This window comes from Fusarium verticillioides, chromosome 6 (genome assembly GCF_000149555.1).
Source record: "Fusarium verticillioides 7600 chromosome 6, whole genome shotgun sequence".
NCBI classification, from domain to species: domain Eukaryota; kingdom Fungi; phylum Ascomycota; class Sordariomycetes; order Hypocreales; family Nectriaceae; genus Fusarium; species Fusarium verticillioides.
In genome coordinates this window covers 1,264,426-1,279,964 of record NC_031680.1, presented here as the reverse complement: position 1 = coordinate 1,279,964, position 15,539 = coordinate 1,264,426, and the positions used below count along the sequence as shown (strand labels likewise).

The 15,539-nt window shown below is 50.3% G+C and overlaps 4 protein-coding genes and 1 non-coding gene across 6 annotated transcripts; 3 read left to right on the top strand and 2 right to left on the bottom strand.

Moving 5' to 3' along the window:
* Positions 1-84: 84 nt before the first annotated feature.
* On the top strand, positions 85-3,003 carry FVEG_02379 (hypothetical protein). Its single transcript, XM_018889619.1, has 3 exons — positions 85-1,006; positions 1,060-1,330; positions 1,379-3,003. Exons 1-3 carry the CDS (start codon positions 638-640, stop codon positions 2,416-2,418), a joined length of 1,680 nt encoding a protein of 559 aa, XP_018745814.1. The 5' UTR covers positions 85-637; the 3' UTR covers positions 2,419-3,003.
* Positions 3,004-3,305: 302 nt separating this feature from the next.
* FVEG_02380 (hypothetical protein) lies at positions 3,306-5,152 on the top strand. The gene is made up of 3 exons (XM_018889620.1): positions 3,306-3,608; positions 3,661-3,872; positions 3,934-5,152. The coding sequence occupies exons 1-3, from the start codon at positions 3,537-3,539 to the stop codon at positions 5,000-5,002; spliced, it is 1,353 nt and encodes a 450-aa protein (XP_018745815.1). The 5' UTR covers positions 3,306-3,536; the 3' UTR covers positions 5,003-5,152.
* Positions 5,153-5,352: 200 nt separating this feature from the next.
* On the bottom strand, positions 5,353-5,440 carry FVEG_15051. The gene has a single exon. It is a non-coding gene; the product is annotated as a tRNA-Arg (tRNA).
* Positions 5,441-8,390: 2,950 nt separating this feature from the next.
* Positions 8,391-11,341, top strand: FVEG_02381 (elongation factor 1-alpha). 2 transcript variants are annotated; one of them, XM_018889622.1, is made up of 5 exons: positions 8,391-8,811; positions 8,947-9,063; positions 9,164-9,226; positions 9,457-9,595; positions 9,653-11,341. In XM_018889622.1, the coding sequence occupies exons 2-5, from the start codon at positions 8,992-8,994 to the stop codon at positions 10,759-10,761; spliced, it is 1,383 nt and encodes a 460-aa protein (XP_018745817.1). In that variant the 5' UTR covers positions 8,391-8,811; positions 8,947-8,991; the 3' UTR covers positions 10,762-11,341. The 2 variants fall into 2 exon arrangements, with proteins under 2 accessions (XP_018745817.1, XP_018745816.1); XM_018889621.1 differs by having other exon boundaries at positions 8,391-9,063.
* On the bottom strand, positions 11,190-15,412 carry FVEG_02382 (hypothetical protein). Its single transcript, XM_018889623.1, has 3 exons — positions 14,144-15,412; positions 13,788-14,089; positions 11,190-13,735 (listed from the first exon to the last, which is right to left on the bottom strand). The coding sequence occupies exons 1-3, from the start codon at positions 15,330-15,332 to the stop codon at positions 11,555-11,557; spliced, it is 3,672 nt and encodes a 1,223-aa protein (XP_018745818.1). The 5' UTR covers positions 15,333-15,412; the 3' UTR covers positions 11,190-11,554.
* Positions 15,413-15,539: the final 127 nt, after the last annotated feature.

Sequence of the window (15,539 nt, the reverse complement as noted above, 5' to 3'; positions counted from 1 at the left end):
CTCACAGAATCCATGTCCTCCGCCTTTACTCCGACAACTACCAACCTCTCACTCTTTGAAAACTCTTTATAGAAAATGGTTACCAATTCATCCGCTCAACCCCTGAATCACCAACCACGAGCTAAAATGGTTCCTGATTCTCCCTTTCTAACGTCTTAGCGATCCAATGGTTCTTCCCTTTCAAGACAAGTGTTGCAAGCTCCCCCGGCTTCCGGCTGCATCACCTATTGGCTTGATTATGTGACCACGATCGTTCGAATTCTTGTCAACCAACGATGTTCACAGCACTTGCGGTGACAGCTGGCCGTGCCCTGCAAGACAGTCCCCGAATTGTTGTTCACCGCCTGAAAGAGTCTCCACGCGGCCCGCTCGCGCACCCGGGAGAGGGTTCCCCGTCTTCCCAGCCCATCCACTACGACCGATCGAGAGGTCTAAAAGTCCATGCGGTGAAGGCTTGACCATGCTTATGCTTGAAATACAAATGCAGCACCACCTCGCCTGCTTCTTGACAAGAGATCTATCTTCTCAAAGGCTTCTGCTATGCAGCCTGGAGAGCCCATGGCCACTCCAATAAACCATTTTTAATCTTGACTTCCTTCAATGACAATACCGTCCTGTTAGGGCGAGTCGCTCATGAATGGCTTCCAACACCTTCATGGCGGTCCAAGAGACCATTGCTGCCCTTACCTGGCAGCAGACCGGATGCTTGCTTGCGGGCATCTGGCTCATCTATGTCGTCCAGCTTGTGATTTGGAGACTATGGCTCAGCCCTCTGGCCCATATCCCAGGTCCCAAGCTGGCCGCTTTGACTCAATACTATGAGTTCTACTACGACTTTGTCCTAGGAGGACAATACACCTACAAGATCATCGATATGCATGAACAATATGGCCCCATTGTTCGCATCAACCCCTGGGAGGTCCATGTCGGAGACCCTGAATTCTTTTCGGACCTCTACACTGGACCTAGCCGACGTCGAGACAAGTGGACATTCTACACCCAACAGGTAGCCACCTGCGTGCTCAAGATATATGCGGATTTCAACTAACAATCAAATAGTCCGGTGCCCCCCGTACCCGTGTTCCTCACCCAACTGCTCTCGCAGGACCCAAGACTGCGACAGAAGGCTCTCTTGCTGCCATCGACCACAGCCTTCACAAGTTGCGTCGAAGTGCGCTGAGCCCCTTCCACTCAACTCAGACTGTGCGCGAATTGCAGCCGGTTATTGAGGAGAGAGTGGAAGCTCTTCTGGGTGCGTTCCTGAACTACGCCGAGGTATCCAACGGACAACCTCTTGATGTCATGTATCCCTACTCGGCCTTCACCAATGGTAAGTCTAAAGTCTCTCACACAATGACAACTCTAACAATGTCCTCAGATGTCATCAATGAGTACGCTTTTGCTCGAAGCGACCATCTCGTCGAGAAGCCTGATTTCGGTGCTGAGGTCACTAATGACCTTCTCATTGGTACTCACATGGGACCCTGTGTGCAGCAGCTCGACTGGGTTCTCACACTCGTCAATGCTCTACCGGAGTCCATCTCAAACCGGTGCATGCCGGGATGGGGAGGGTTCTTGAAGATGAAGAACGACATTCTTGAACAGATCCACAGCGTCGACCCTCCTCAAAGCAGCGGTAAGTGGATGATGGATGGAGGTCACCCTACCATGCTCTCCACTAAGACTCGCTCCGTTCGTGACAAGACTGCCTCTCGCCAGACACAGGAAAGCCAGATTACTGTCCAGGGTGGTACTCTAACCACGTCGTGGGCCATGTCACTTGCCACTTTCCACCTTTTAAACCGCCCCGAGACCCTCCGCAAGCTACGCGACGAGCTCTTTGATGCCATCCCCGATGCTTACGAGACTACTCCTCTGTCAAAATTGGAGAAGCTCCCCTACCTCCGTGGAGTCGTCAAGGAAGCTCTGCGTCTTGCTATCGGAACTAGCAGTCGCCTCGCACGCGTTGCGCCCGATGAGGCTCTCGTCTACCATGATCGCGAGAACGACGAGGAGTGGAACCTCCCTCCAGGGTCCATCGTTGGCATGAGCCCTTACAAGACCGTCATGGACGAGAAAATCTTCTACGACGCCCGTGGCTTCCATCCTGAGCGATGGGTGGAGGATGGAGAGCGACTTGACAAGTATCTCGACATCTTCTGCTCCGGCTCCCGCATCTGCCTCGGCATGGCTCTGGCTCACGCCGAGCTCTATCTTACACTTGCCAAACTCTTCCGCAGATGGGGAAGCGGTGGTGTTGTGTATGGCAGCGATGATGGCGATCAGCGCTTTGGAGACGTTGGCTACCTCAGCATTTTCGAGACACGAGTTCGAGACTGCGAGATTGATGCTGACTACTTCATGCCTATTCCCTACAAGGGATCTGAGGGATTTCGCTTCGTCTTCGAAACCTATTAGGTTGAAGATAAACACTGCACCACTATATCAAGGTTAGGTATCTTTGCTCTGCTTTTTTGCCGCTTTGCGATACCCAGCACCTATTATGTCTTTCCTATGAACCCTTTTGATGAAAACGAGTTTGTATGATGGGATTACGATCATGTTATGTCATGAGAAGCTATGAGTTTCATGTTTTATGTTTTTAAGATACGGTACATACGTGCCTTTTTCTATGTCACGAGTTTACGTCTTGCATTGCTTTCCAATAGCCTTCTGGCTTTATTTGTTACCGTGTTCTGGAGAAGAAGATGTCGATCTGAAAGCCTAGCAGTCTCTGTGTTGAACATGGATGAACAGCAAGACTTTCGCAATCAACACCAAATCTTCAAGCTGAATGACGCGCACGGATAAGAGGTTGATCTTCTTTGTCATGATAAATACGATATATGGACTTTTACGAATCCCGAATCCCAAAGGATCATGAGATACAGAACTGTATCCTTTTTTCTTGTGTTGAAGGCCAGGACTTGAACTGGTTGGATAGGAGAACCGGAGAAATACATAGATAAAAACAATGAAAAATTACAAATATCCAATTCAACATTCAAAAAGCATATATTCTAGCTTCTTCAGTGTAACCCTGTAATTCGCTTCTAGTGTCGATCTGTCATCTCGTAATGAACATTCACGGCAGTTCCGTCGATAGCTCAAGGATTAGCAACCATCGAGAAAGCATCCAATCCAATGTGGACGGGAGTTTCTCCGTCAAGAGGTTGCAGCAAAAGACCCCCTAACTTACAGGGGATATCCGCACGCCACAGACCTGAGACTACCTTATCCACTGTTCTAATGGTAGTGACGCAGCTACTTCTATTGGGTCTGGTCAAAGCAAGCAGCCACCAAACCACCACGTTGCTATTCTATTCCGAGATCAGATGCCGTCAGACCAGCAAGTGTCCACTGTCTCCTGAACTTCTCTCTTTGGTCTTTTATTAGTTCTTTTCCCTTTTCTTCTCCTTTTATACATACATAATTGCCATTTTGTTTCCTTTACATCCGTTCCACATCTCCCTGGTTTTTGTCTCTGTCTCTGTTTGTTAGGTACTTGAAATCTATCTGTCCTCATTTAGCCGCCAATGTCTACTTTCGATCCCGCAGCGAGGAAGCGAGTCCTCCGGGTCATTGCTGTCTCGCTTCTCCTCGATCTGGTATGTGACAAGAACATTTCAGTATGGTTTCCTCGCTAATTCAAATTCCTAGATTTCCTTTACATTCATCCTTCCCTTGTTCCCCAAGCTTCTCGAATTCTACCGCGACCGCGAAGGCCAGGAGCCAATCGGTCACAACGGGCCTCAAACTCTCCTCCAAACCGTCCTGTCGGGCCTCCACCGATACAAAGCTTCTTTCTCTCGCCCGATCGAGTCGCGACATGACATTGTACTGCTGGGCGGAGCTCTAGGCTCTCTGTTCTCGTACGTAACCGTCAAGCAAGCCTGTAGATACTGAGGTGCAAGCTGACAATCTTACTCGTAGACTTCTACAAGCCATCGCATCTCCTTTAATCGGCGCTCTCTCCGATCGATATGGCCGTCGCAAAGCGCTCTTGGCTTCCATGTGCGGCAATATTCTCTCCGTCCTGCTCTGGGTTGCCGCCGTCGATTTCCGAACATTCATCGCTAGTCGTGTCGTTGGTGGGTTATCAGAAGGCAACGTGCAGCTCGCTACAGCAATGGCGAGTGATATCTCGGATGAGTCGTCTCGCGGTGCAACTATGGCTCTGATCGGCGCGTGCTTCTCAATCGCTTTCACCTTCGGTCCTGGACTCGGCGCGTGGCTCAGCACATTCTCGACATTCACGGCGAACCCGTTTGCGGCGGCTGCGGGATTCAGTCTTGCGCTGATCGTTGTGGAGACAGTGTATCTATACTTCAGCCTGCCTGAGACGTTGCCCTCGCTACGCGGTGCTCAGGCGAAGGACGGTGGAAAGAAGAAGGCTATACCCAAGGCTGTTGAGAGGACTAACTCTCACTTTCTCTTGAACGCCATCCACTTCGTCTTCCTGCTTTTCTTTTCCGGCATGGAAAGTTCTCTGTCTTTTATGACGTACGAGCTCTTCTCGTTCACTTCCGGCAAGAATGGAAGATTACTTGGCTATGTTGGTCTTGTGGCATCTATTCTCCAGGGCGGTGTCACGCGACGACTCCCACCTCTGATGTCTGTTCGAATCGGCACACTAGCTTGCCTTGCGTCCTTTGTTCTCCTGGGACAGGTCAACACAATCGGTGGTCTGTACCTCGCTGCGACATGCCTGGCCGTCACATCCGCTACAGTCGTTACGGGTCTGAATGCACTTTCCAGCTTCGAAGCTCACGAAGATGAGCGCGGCAACAAGCTCGGCATGTTGCGAAGTTGGGGCCAGCTTGGCCGAGGCCTCGGTCCTATCCTGTTCACAAGTGTGTACTGGTGGGCTGGCCGTGAGGTAGCATATGGTATGGGCGCAACAGGTATTGCTATTGTAGCTGCAGCGGTGTTTGGAGGGTTGAAGACGCCAAAGGGCATGAATACTCAGGGCAAGAAAAAAGTTGAGAGCAAGGTCCAGTAAGGTCTATTTATAAACAATGGATAATCCATGAAGGGGATGTGTATATTATTACATGGATATTGGTCAAGCTGGGCTTGACTTGCGTAGATAGTAGCATTCATAGATAATTGCAGCATATATCAGACGTTTCATGTTTTACGCCTTGTTGCGACTTACTTTCTTCTTAAGACTTTCTTCGGTGGTGGTGGTGTTGATCAGACTTTAGGACTGAGTGCACAGCACACTGCCTCGTGACTCAAGTCTCCCAAGACAGCATGAGCAAGAGGGTGTTCGAACCGCACTGCGTGCAGAATAAAAACAGCTTGTCTTGCACAGCAAAAAGTAGAACCCCCCAAAAAGGCAAAAAATACCACCCGCACCCGGATTTGCACCAGGATCCTTGGCTATCGCCTATACTGTTATAGGAGTCCAACGAGTTAACTATTACTCTATACGGGCTTTCGTTTGCTTTAACCGTTCGACCAAGAAGTCTTTGGTATTGCTTGTTGAGATAAGTACTATTGTGACGGCCTATATCCCGTGGAAAAAAGGGGGCGGTTATAGGCAGTGACGGGGTGCTGCAGTTTCACAGACGGGAGCGTGCAGGGCGCTGCGCAGTAATTGGATGGAATTCGGGTGTGGAGGGCGGTGATGATCGAGTCGTCGGCACTGTTACTGTTATTTCTTGGCTGGTCATTGAATCGTTGAGTGGTCGCATTGTATGGTCGCAGTGTCGTTGTTTCGTGGTGTTGAGAAGGTCCAAAACTGGATACGCCTCAGCTCTTGAGATTTGGACAGAAAGCAGCTGATTTCGAGATCTGTATAATCAATTGAACAACCGATATCTTCTTGTTGAGTAATTCGGTTTGAACCGTACTGTCTGGAATAATTTGTACGAGCTTACAATAACCAACTCATGCATTCATGTGTAACACGAGCCGGGGGATGTTGTCTTTATATGGGTATTAGAATGGCTCCGCTTGGCCGCCAGGATAGGTCAAGCTCATCAGGGAGGTGACAGCGGCACTCGAATTTCACAATTACTACCATTGGTCATAACATGCACAGGCTTTCATAATAATTCCTTGGTAACAGTAAAGCTTGGCTTGTATCTGGTGGTGTATCATGGTCAATTTCGTCCATGTTACCTAAGTACCTACCTTGTGTTGTGTGTCTTGATGCTACCCTAAACATGGCATCGAGATCACCAAAGTTCTTGACACCTCAGGTTCTCACTCACATATCAATAGTAGCGGTCTACGAAAGCGAAGAGGGCTTAAAATTTTCTCATCGATGAATCATGAGATGTTATCATGGTGCGTCCTCCACTCGAGTCTCACGATATCTTCCGTAACGTGAAGGAGAATTTCGAGGCGACAGGCCTACGGCGGAGCCGATGCATGCGGCGAGGGCATATCCACTGTGGACAGACCCCCTCGGATAGAGTTCTCCATAATGGCAATGTGAAAACAAAAACTATACTGTATATACCCAGATGGAGACAATAAACAATAACCGCCGTGAATATGCGCCTTAACTATGTCTAGGTACGTAGAGATTGTTGACATGCTGCAACTATCCATCAACAAGGGAGCACAGCCTCCTACCAGTAGATTCAACGAGATATCTCATCGAAAAGAAAGATCCATCACTCAAAGGCTCTTCTTCCATTAAGCTTACAGTGATACGCTTATGCCGTCAGAGTCGTCGGAATAGCAGCTGGATGATAGTTTTAGCTGTGTCATACGGATAAAGTATGGTGGTGCTAACTTTTGCGTTTGACAATCTGGCAATTCCTTAATGGCTCAAGATATCGGAGGGGCACTTGAAGCTGCATGAAATCGCAAGGTCCCTAGGAGGCAAGAAAACCCAAGACCTGTACCCAAAGTGACGAAAAGACTTGGGTAAACTTAGTATATCTCAAGAGGCATTTAGAACAGCTGATTTTGGCATCCTAATTCAACGTCAGAAGTTTTATTAAACCCTAGGGTCCTCATCAGACCTCCTCCATCAGGAGCACGACTGTCCCGCGACAGATCAAGGTGAGGTGAGCTGCAGCTGCGCTTCGTGTGGGCTCCACAGTGGCTGGACATGATTTTTTTGCCCCTCCTTGTGGTTTCTTTTCTGCTCTGGCGCGCTTGTTCAGTGGCTAGAGGCTATTGATCCCAGCAGCCTCTGCTTGGACCATACTTTGATGGAGGGGTTGTTGACAAGGAGGGGGAGGGGCACAACACAACGCGAGTAAACAACAGCTGGGCGAGACACAGGCGCAAGACCAAGACGAGGAAATGTAACAATGAATGGAGATTATGGTCAATGATTGACCACACGAATATTCTGGACATTAGTGGAAGCGATCAAATACAGTACATGATCTGTCCGGTGTCACAATGCCTACGGTGACTGATCTGTTGATATTCGCTTTTACCTAACTGTACCGTACTACCCCTCCAGCTTGAAAAATTTTGATATGAGACAATCAACTTCCTGTTTGACCACCTCACACATCCCAGCCAAGGCTAGATCTTCCGTGCACTGGTCGCGCAGCGGTGGTGGCAACCCTCAGGCGCTAAAAGATACAGTGGAGCATGACGTTAATTCGTGCAGGGAGTTTGAGCCAGAAACAGACCGCGCCATAGAGGAGGGGTAATCTTGAAGCTTCCCCTCCCTTGGTGGTTGAACGCAGAAGAAAATGCAAAGCGAGAGCCAACAGAAGGAGTCGCTCGGTCAGGATACTCTTATCGGTGTGACATTGTAGGCGAGAGAATTCAGGAAGAAGATATTAAGATTACTCAAGTGACTCACGCCGTGGTCGCGTTGGGCTGACGGACGTGAAATTGAGGGGCAAAAAAAATCCTCAGATGCTGCGTTGGGCAGAACAGTCCCAAAGCCATGCTCGTCTCTGTATCAGGCCGGCCACAAGCAGGCCCCAGACAATTTTAGGACGCGCCCGCGCATCCACCACACGAAAGGGTAACCCACCGAGCCTCGACCGCCAGCATGGTCGAATTTTTCTTCAGGCCGTAGTGAGAAATTTTCCTTTGGGCGGCGATGCGCACAAGAAAAGAATAGCAAAAATTGTGCCCCGCATGTACCCGCCTAACAATTCGCTTGTACCTCCACGCAGAACCAGCGCTTTTGCAGTTGCCCCGGTGGAAGACAGATAGGTATTGAAAGAGGTCGAGATAGGTTATTGAGCTGGTGATAGAGCAGCTAGAGGCGCCATGGTGATGTTTCTATTTCTAAATGCTGTAAGTACCTTACGTAGTGCACCAGAGGACAGCGGCTTTACTGAGATTCCTCTAGGGTGCCAGGGCTTGATCGTTCGTTGAGAATCGATGTGTTGCGCTGAACCTCCACTGCCAGTTTGCTCGCTGCTCCAGATATCAGCTTTAACAGCGGCCAGCAGCACTGCAAAGACTCGTCCAAATGCGCAGCAGGCTGTGCAGTGTGATCTCGTAATGGCCACCGTAAATACTTGATCCTGATCATTCGATATTAATGACGAACCTCTGATATCTCGCCCTCGTCGAGCTTCTTCTGCCCCTCCTCGTACCATTCCTGAAGCCTTTACTCACTCGCCGTCATTATGCTTTGGAGCTTAATGATTGGCTCATGCAGACCCACTTGTCTTGTGAAAAAACCTTCCAGCTGTTAGGGCTTGCCAAGTTGGTTGCCCCGCGGCGCCGCTTCTGCCTTTCACCCCACCCCACCCCTCCTTCCTCTGGCTCGCCTTTTAAATCTCCTCCTCCCACCACTTCCCTTGGATTTTTTCTTTCTCTTCCCTCCTCGTCTCGCATACCCGGTTCAAGCATCCGATCTGCGATTTTGTACGTGTAACCCTTCAAGGCCTTCCATCAAGAACACCGACAAGATCTGTCGCTTTACTGCAGGCTCTTGGAACATCTTCTTGATAATCGCCTGGCCTCCTCTCACTGCCTCTCCGGCCGCTGACCTCTTCACAGCACGTACATCAAAAACCTTATCACAAACCATTCACAACCGTCAAAATGGGTAAGGAGGACAAGACTCACCTTAACGTCGTCGTCATCGGCCACGTCGACTCTGGCAAGTCGACCACTGTGAGTACTACCCTTGACGATGAGCTTATCGGCCATCGTAAACCCGGCCAAGACCTGGCGGGGGATTTCTCAAAGAAAACATGCTGACATCGCTTCACAGACCGGTCACTTGATCTACCAGTGCGGTGGTATCGACAAGCGAACCATCGAGAAGTTCGAGAAGGTTAGTCACTTTTCCTTCTATCGCGCGTTCTTTGCCCATCGATTCCCCCCTACGACTCGAAACGTACCCGCTACCCCGCTCGAGCCCAAAAATTTTGCGATACGACCGTAATTTTTTCTGGTGGGGCATTTACCCCGCCACTCGAGCGGCGCGTTTCTGCCCTCTCCCATTCCACAACCTCACTGAGCTCATCGTCACGTGTCAAGCAGTCACTAACCATCCGACAATAGGAAGCCGCTGAGCTCGGTAAGGGTTCCTTCAAGTACGCCTGGGTTCTTGACAAGCTCAAGGCCGAGCGTGAGCGTGGTATCACCATCGATATCGCTCTCTGGAAGTTCGAGACTCCTCGCTACTATGTCACCGTCATTGGTATGTTGTCGCTCTTATTCCGTTCTCTATATCTTCTATTACTAACACATCACATAGACGCTCCCGGTCACCGTGATTTCATCAAGAACATGATCACTGGTACTTCCCAGGCCGATTGCGCCATTCTCATCATTGCCGCCGGTACTGGTGAGTTCGAGGCTGGTATCTCCAAGGATGGCCAGACCCGTGAGCACGCTCTTCTTGCCTACACCCTCGGTGTCAAGAACCTCATCGTCGCCATCAACAAGATGGACACCACCAAGTGGTCTGAGGCCCGTTACCAGGAAATCATCAAGGAGACCTCCTCTTTCATCAAGAAGGTCGGCTACAACCCCAAGGCTGTCGCTTTCGTCCCCATCTCCGGCTTCAACGGTGACAACATGCTTACCCCCTCCACCAACTGCCCTTGGTACAAGGGTTGGGAGCGTGAGATCAAGTCCGGCAAGCTCACTGGCAAGACCCTCCTCGAGGCCATCGACTCCATCGAGCCCCCCAAGCGTCCCGTTGACAAGCCCCTTCGTCTTCCCCTCCAGGATGTCTACAAGATCGGTGGTATTGGAACGGTTCCCGTCGGCCGTATTGAGACTGGTGTCATCAAGCCCGGTATGGTCGTTACCTTCGCTCCTTCCAACGTCACCACTGAAGTCAAGTCCGTCGAGATGCACCACGAGCAGCTCACTGAGGGCCAGCCCGGTGACAACGTTGGCTTCAACGTGAAGAACGTCTCCGTCAAGGACATCCGACGTGGTAACGTCGCTGGTGACTCCAAGAACGACCCCCCCATGGGTGCCGCTTCTTTCACCGCTCAGGTCATTGTCCTCAACCACCCCGGTCAGGTCGGTGCTGGTTACGCTCCCGTCCTCGATTGCCACACTGCCCACATTGCCTGCAAGTTCGCCGAGATCCAGGAGAAGATCGACCGCCGAACCGGTAAGGCTACTGAGTCCGCCCCTAAGTTCATCAAGTCTGGTGACTCTGCCATCGTCAAGATGATTCCCTCCAAGCCCATGTGTGTTGAGGCTTTCACTGACTACCCTCCTCTGGGTCGTTTCGCCGTCCGTGACATGCGACAGACCGTCGCCGTCGGTGTCATCAAGGCCGTCGAGAAGTCCTCTGGTGCTGCCGGCAAGGTCACCAAGTCCGCTGCCAAGGCCGCTAAGAAATAAGCAACTTATTTCTGAAATGACAACCTTCAGTGGGATCTTACGACTTCGATCTCACGCCCAAGGGCTGATGTACTCGCTTCTACGACGAAATGATCATGTTGGCATGAGCACTCGGCTTTTGTCTGGGGGCACATAATGAGAGGCAAAGAAAAAAGGCCAGGATCTCGGTTGTGTGCAAATCAAAAAAAGAATAGAGAGTCTAGAAGTGATTCGTGCAAAAATTTCTTGTTCCTACCAATGATGCTTGTGATGCGATGTGTGACTGCTTCAAATGAAGCTTTTTGTGAAGTGTCTCGCGTTCAATTGAATGACCTGGGCTATCGTAAGCAGCATACTCGACACCTGAAGGGCCAGTAGCGCGTACAGGCGGGATGGTTCAGTGCTTGGGGCGATCACAGCGATGCAGTGTGCGCTGTACCGCTATGTTTGTCTTGTTGATGTCCCGATGTCCGTTGTATTTTGGTGTGACTAATGATACATACTGCCCCTTTCTATACATTCGTCTAATAATGGTGCTACTTACATAACTATGATACATATGCTGTTTAATATACAATATTATCTCTTCCTTTTCTTTTCTATATCCAAAGCTGCCTCGCAATTTCACGATTTCCTCATTTACAACGTGCACGTCACAACCGGCATGGTGCTGTAGACACACAAAGGGGCAAGAGGCGGGGGGCAGGGGGCACACAAGCCTCAACGAGTGATCGTCCTTATTCATACCGGCGTTCGTACTCCTGACATCGTTTTGGTCGTCGTAGCATATTCAAGCACTTCATTCGAGAGCGGTTCAAAGCCTTTTGCTCTTCGAGTCCTTCGATGCCGGCTGCTTTTTCTTTAAAGTAGACTCTTTCTTCTTTTGAGCGGACTTCTTTTTAGCAGGCTTCTTCTCCTTTGGAAGGGTATCGAAGAACCCAATGACACTATTTTGGTCCTGCCCTCTGTTTTCTGAAGTCGCTCGTCTGGCGAACTGAGCCGCAAATGCATCTACATCTAACATTGTGGCGGGTTTCTGCAGCTCAGGGAGGGTGCATTTGCTGGACTTTTCCTTGGCTTTCCCGGTAGTTGCTAATTTCTTTGGCGTTGCTTTGGGCTTGAATGCTGGCTCCTGGGTTGCGAGCTTCTCACTCTGGACCTTTTTGTGAGTCTTCTTCTTTTTAGTTGCAAATGCTTTCTTCCGAGATTTAGGTGATGTGGCCACGTATTCTGGCAAGTCTGACGAGTTGTCGATTGGAACGCTCGTCATGTATTTGTAGGCAGCATCGATACCGTAGACCTCCTTATTGTCTTCGGTCAAAAAGGCCTTAGGGCTGGAGTACTTCTCGAGGAAACTCATAAGCTGATCTGTCGCTTTACTTGGGGCGATTAATTTCTGGTCAATTTCGGTCCAGTGAATATGTTGCTTGTCAGACTCGGATGCCGTGTCGGGGTTGAGCTCAGAAGTCGGGTCCTCCGCCGCAAGCAATGCGTCTATGTCGTCAAACGTGTCAACTGGAGTTTCTTCCTCTGGCTCTGGGTCAGGCGTGCGTTCATCCACACGGCCACGGATTTCAACTTCGCCACCGTTCGCATTCGTGGCTGACTCACGCTCACCAATACGGTCTCGCGAATCATGCTTACCATTGCTCATCTCGATGGCTGGCCTATGTTGATTCGAGAGGCTACGCGAGTCGGGCTTGTGACTGTCTCGGTTCGTAGTTGGTCTGTATCTATTCACGCGACCGTGCGAATCAAACTTTTCGTTGTCGACAATGACGTCCTCAGGGAGATCCTCTTCAAGCAGATTGTAACTGAAATCTTCTAGCTGGCGGCTCTTGATGGATTTGTAGCCTTCAGACCAGGAGAAGTATCTTCCAGTGGCCATGTCCTCGACCAGTTGTAAAAAGCTCTCACGTCTCTTATCCTTGAAAGCAACCGGGTTCTCGCCTGGTAAACCAGCCTGGAGTGTAATCTCCTGGCGTTGGCCGCCATGCTGTCCAGCCTCGATGCTAGAGTAGCGCAGTGTGTGGCCATTCCAAGGCATTTCCACGGTCTGATGGATCTCAGTTCCACGGAAGTCGTAAAGAACGTCTCTTTTCGCAGTGTTCATCCTGCCGCTGCCGTTTCCTCGCAACCAATTTCCTGGAACCCTGAGCACGGCTTGGCTCGGTGTTCTAAGTTGACCCTCCCGAAGGTTAAGTTGCGATTTCTCAAAGAATTTCTTTATGCCTGGGTGAGTTATTTTTAGAGCATAGGAGCGCTTGTGCTCAAGGCGGACATCTACAGCCTCTGTAGGAAGCAGCACGTCACTGTTGTGCCACGGCACATAAATGTGGGCAGTTGCGTCGTTTGGGATTGTGAAGTTGTCGAGATCGGCCTGAGGGTGGACGGGGATGGTAATGTAGGCAGCAGGATCTGCAAGTAATTTCCCATTAGAATCCGTTACTGGACTCTTTGAGGTATCGATATGAGGCGAAAGGTGCATAACAATGGAAGTAGTCTCCTTCAGGGGCAAGTCGTTGTCAGGTTTGAGGGCGGAGAAAGCAGCGGGATGAGGTGTAAGGGGAGCCAGGATGCGGCGTTTGCGGTTGAGTTCCTTGATCGAAGTGCTAGCGTGTTGGTGTAGGATATGGCCAAATTTTGCTGTAGTAGCGTCTACATTTCCAGTGCGAGGACATTTCTCTTCGGGAATCGCTGATTCGGAGGGCAGCCCTAGCAGTGGAGTGTTTTGAGTATCCTTGCTGATGGGTGCGACAATTCTCAACCACTTCTGGAGCTTGTCTCTCCACGACATAGCCCGAGCCTGGCGTTGTACGGGGACGGGATGGCCAGTGACTAGGTCTTGGTCGTCGGATCGCGGAAGACACTGGAGGACACTGTGAGCGGCGCCTGGGACGACACGGCCAACGATTAAGCGGAATACTGTGTCTGCAAGGTCTTCTGTCTCGGTTGGAGGCTCGTCAGGCTGGGGCATCCAGGAGACGCGCAACTTCTAGATACCAGTTATTATTATGTACGTTTCAGTGACAAGTGGAATTTCGTACCTCTTCGGAGCCATGCCTGACAGGCGTGATTGAAGTCTTGGTCAGCCGGCCGAGCTCCTTGCGCTCTGCCTGCGTCAGAGCTACTGACCGAGGCTTTGGAAGAAGGGGGGCAACGTCGATAACCCGGCTCTTCATCCTCTGCACGGCCTGGTCGATATGAGCGAGGATACCATAAGTAGTTGACTTCTTCGCTGTAATATTGAGGCGGCATTTCGGGGTATGCAGTGTTAACTTCTCGTCTTCGCCGACTACGAAATCCCTCCTGAGCTCCCAGAGTAGACGACCTATGTTATTGGGGCCATCTGTGACCGCCAGTCAGCAAATATAACATCAAGGCCAGGTTCTTGGGAACAAACATGTGAGAAAGGGGAAGATGTCAGGATCCATCCAAACAAACGCTTTTCCAAGATCGTCCGCATGTTCCTGAACCTCGATCTTCCATTTATCCAACACGATCTTTTGAGCAAGAGTGGCCTTATCATTGCCACGCAGTCGAACTGAGTTCATTGATGTCCATGGTACAATCTCTTCTATCCAATCATATTTTACCACGTCATGATCCCTGGGTTCTGGCTTGCGAGCACTGTGATATTCCCGCAGCTGCGTGAGTGTGAAACCGTCGCAAAGAGTGTTGACGAGCTTGTCGATATCAGTTTGACGCAGAATACGACTCACGGGGCAAATTTCGTCGATATTCTTGAATATATCTTCAGATTCAGGCTCCGTCATTCCGGAAGGAGTCAAGTTTTGCCAGTCAAGGTCTGTAGTGTCTATAGGTTTCGCTTCCACCACGGTGGGGGCTGGCCGCTCGATGCGTGTCATATTCGGATTGTTGATAATGATGGCATCCGCTGGCATTCCCAGAGTAGAAACTCCGAGGGATTCATCGTGCATAAGACGATCGTGGAGGCGTCTCTTTGGCAGAGGCATGAGATCATCTCCAACATCTTGGGCTTCTAGTTCAGGCAGTTCATATGCCTCGATCCCTGGCTTCTGCGATTCTCCCAAGAGTTCGTCTAGTGCATACTGTTCGGGGCTAGGCGAATATCCTGACGACGATTTGGGAAAGTCGGGTAGGTCAGGTAAAACGAATCTTGACGATTGCGGTTGTGATGGGGATTCGTTCAGTACATCGTCAATTAGGTTCTCTGGGAATGTCTCGTCGCCAGGGGATGACTTCGTGTCTTTGGAGATCGGGTCCTCGTCTAATTGAAGTTCCTCGGAGCTACTAGTTGGCTCAGAGTCGACGTTGGTGGCAGAGGGAAGATTTGGAACCGGTGTCGCCTCTTCTGATGCTGTAGCTGAAACTTTTGACTCTTTGTCCAGTTCCTCTTCTTCCGGCGTTGTTTTCGGAGCGTCCGTATTCGTTATGAAAGGTTCAGCCCTGTTCTCCCCAGCTTTTCCAAGGTCAGATGTATATAATCGTCGTGCCAGGCCTTCATGGACTGGACTTGGTCGAAAGCCCAGCCCAGTGCTTCGTTGTGTTATTAAGCCAAACCTGCATGCCAGGCGAATACGCGGCACTCGCACCGCTCTAGAAATCATTGAGGAGTAAAGAATAAATACGGAAGCCCCATTGAGGGAGCGGAATGCGACAGTTCGACCAAAACTTGCCCAAAACTAAGGTAGAGGCAGACCAGTGTTACTAGAAATTTTATCCGATAAGCCGATAACAGGATAAGCGATAAGCTCCCGTTGCGTGACAGGACTCAACGCGTCTAAGTTGGGAAGGGCGAAGACCGCGTATAGCCT

Excerpts from the sequence above, each read along its gene's own strand:
- FVEG_02379 (XM_018889619.1), top strand. The coding sequence starts at position 638 with ATGGCTTCCAACACCTTCATGGCGGTCCAAGAGACCATTGCTGCCCTT. Across the intron at positions 1,007-1,059 it reads GGACATTCTACACCCAACAG|TCCGGTGCCCCCCGTACCCG; the intron begins GTAGCCACCTGC and ends ACAATCAAATAG. Across the intron at positions 1,331-1,378 it reads CTACTCGGCCTTCACCAATG|ATGTCATCAATGAGTACGCT; the intron begins GTAAGTCTAAAG and ends CAATGTCCTCAG.
- FVEG_02380 (XM_018889620.1), top strand. The coding sequence starts at position 3,537 with ATGTCTACTTTCGATCCCGCAGCGAGGAAGCGAGTCCTCCGGGTCATT. Across the intron at positions 3,609-3,660 it reads TCTCGCTTCTCCTCGATCTG|ATTTCCTTTACATTCATCCT; the intron begins GTATGTGACAAG and ends TCAAATTCCTAG. Across the intron at positions 3,873-3,933 it reads GCTCTAGGCTCTCTGTTCTC|ACTTCTACAAGCCATCGCAT; the intron begins GTACGTAACCGT and ends TCTTACTCGTAG.
- FVEG_02381 (XM_018889622.1), top strand. The coding sequence starts at position 8,992 with ATGGGTAAGGAGGACAAGACTCACCTTAACGTCGTCGTCATCGGCCAC. Across the intron at positions 9,064-9,163 it reads ACTCTGGCAAGTCGACCACT|ACCGGTCACTTGATCTACCA; the intron begins GTGAGTACTACC and ends ATCGCTTCACAG. Across the intron at positions 9,227-9,456 it reads CCATCGAGAAGTTCGAGAAG|GAAGCCGCTGAGCTCGGTAA; the intron begins GTTAGTCACTTT and ends ATCCGACAATAG.
- FVEG_02382 (XM_018889623.1), bottom strand. The coding sequence starts at position 15,332 with ATGATTTCTAGAGCGGTGCGAGTGCCGCGTATTCGCCTGGCATGCAGG. Across the intron at positions 14,090-14,143 it reads CATCTTCCCCTTTCTCACAT|ATGGCCCCAATAACATAGGT; the intron begins GTTTGTTCCCAA and ends TGGCGGTCACAG. Across the intron at positions 13,736-13,787 it reads TCAGGCATGGCTCCGAAGAG|AAGTTGCGCGTCTCCTGGAT; the intron begins GTACGAAATTCC and ends ACTGGTATCTAG.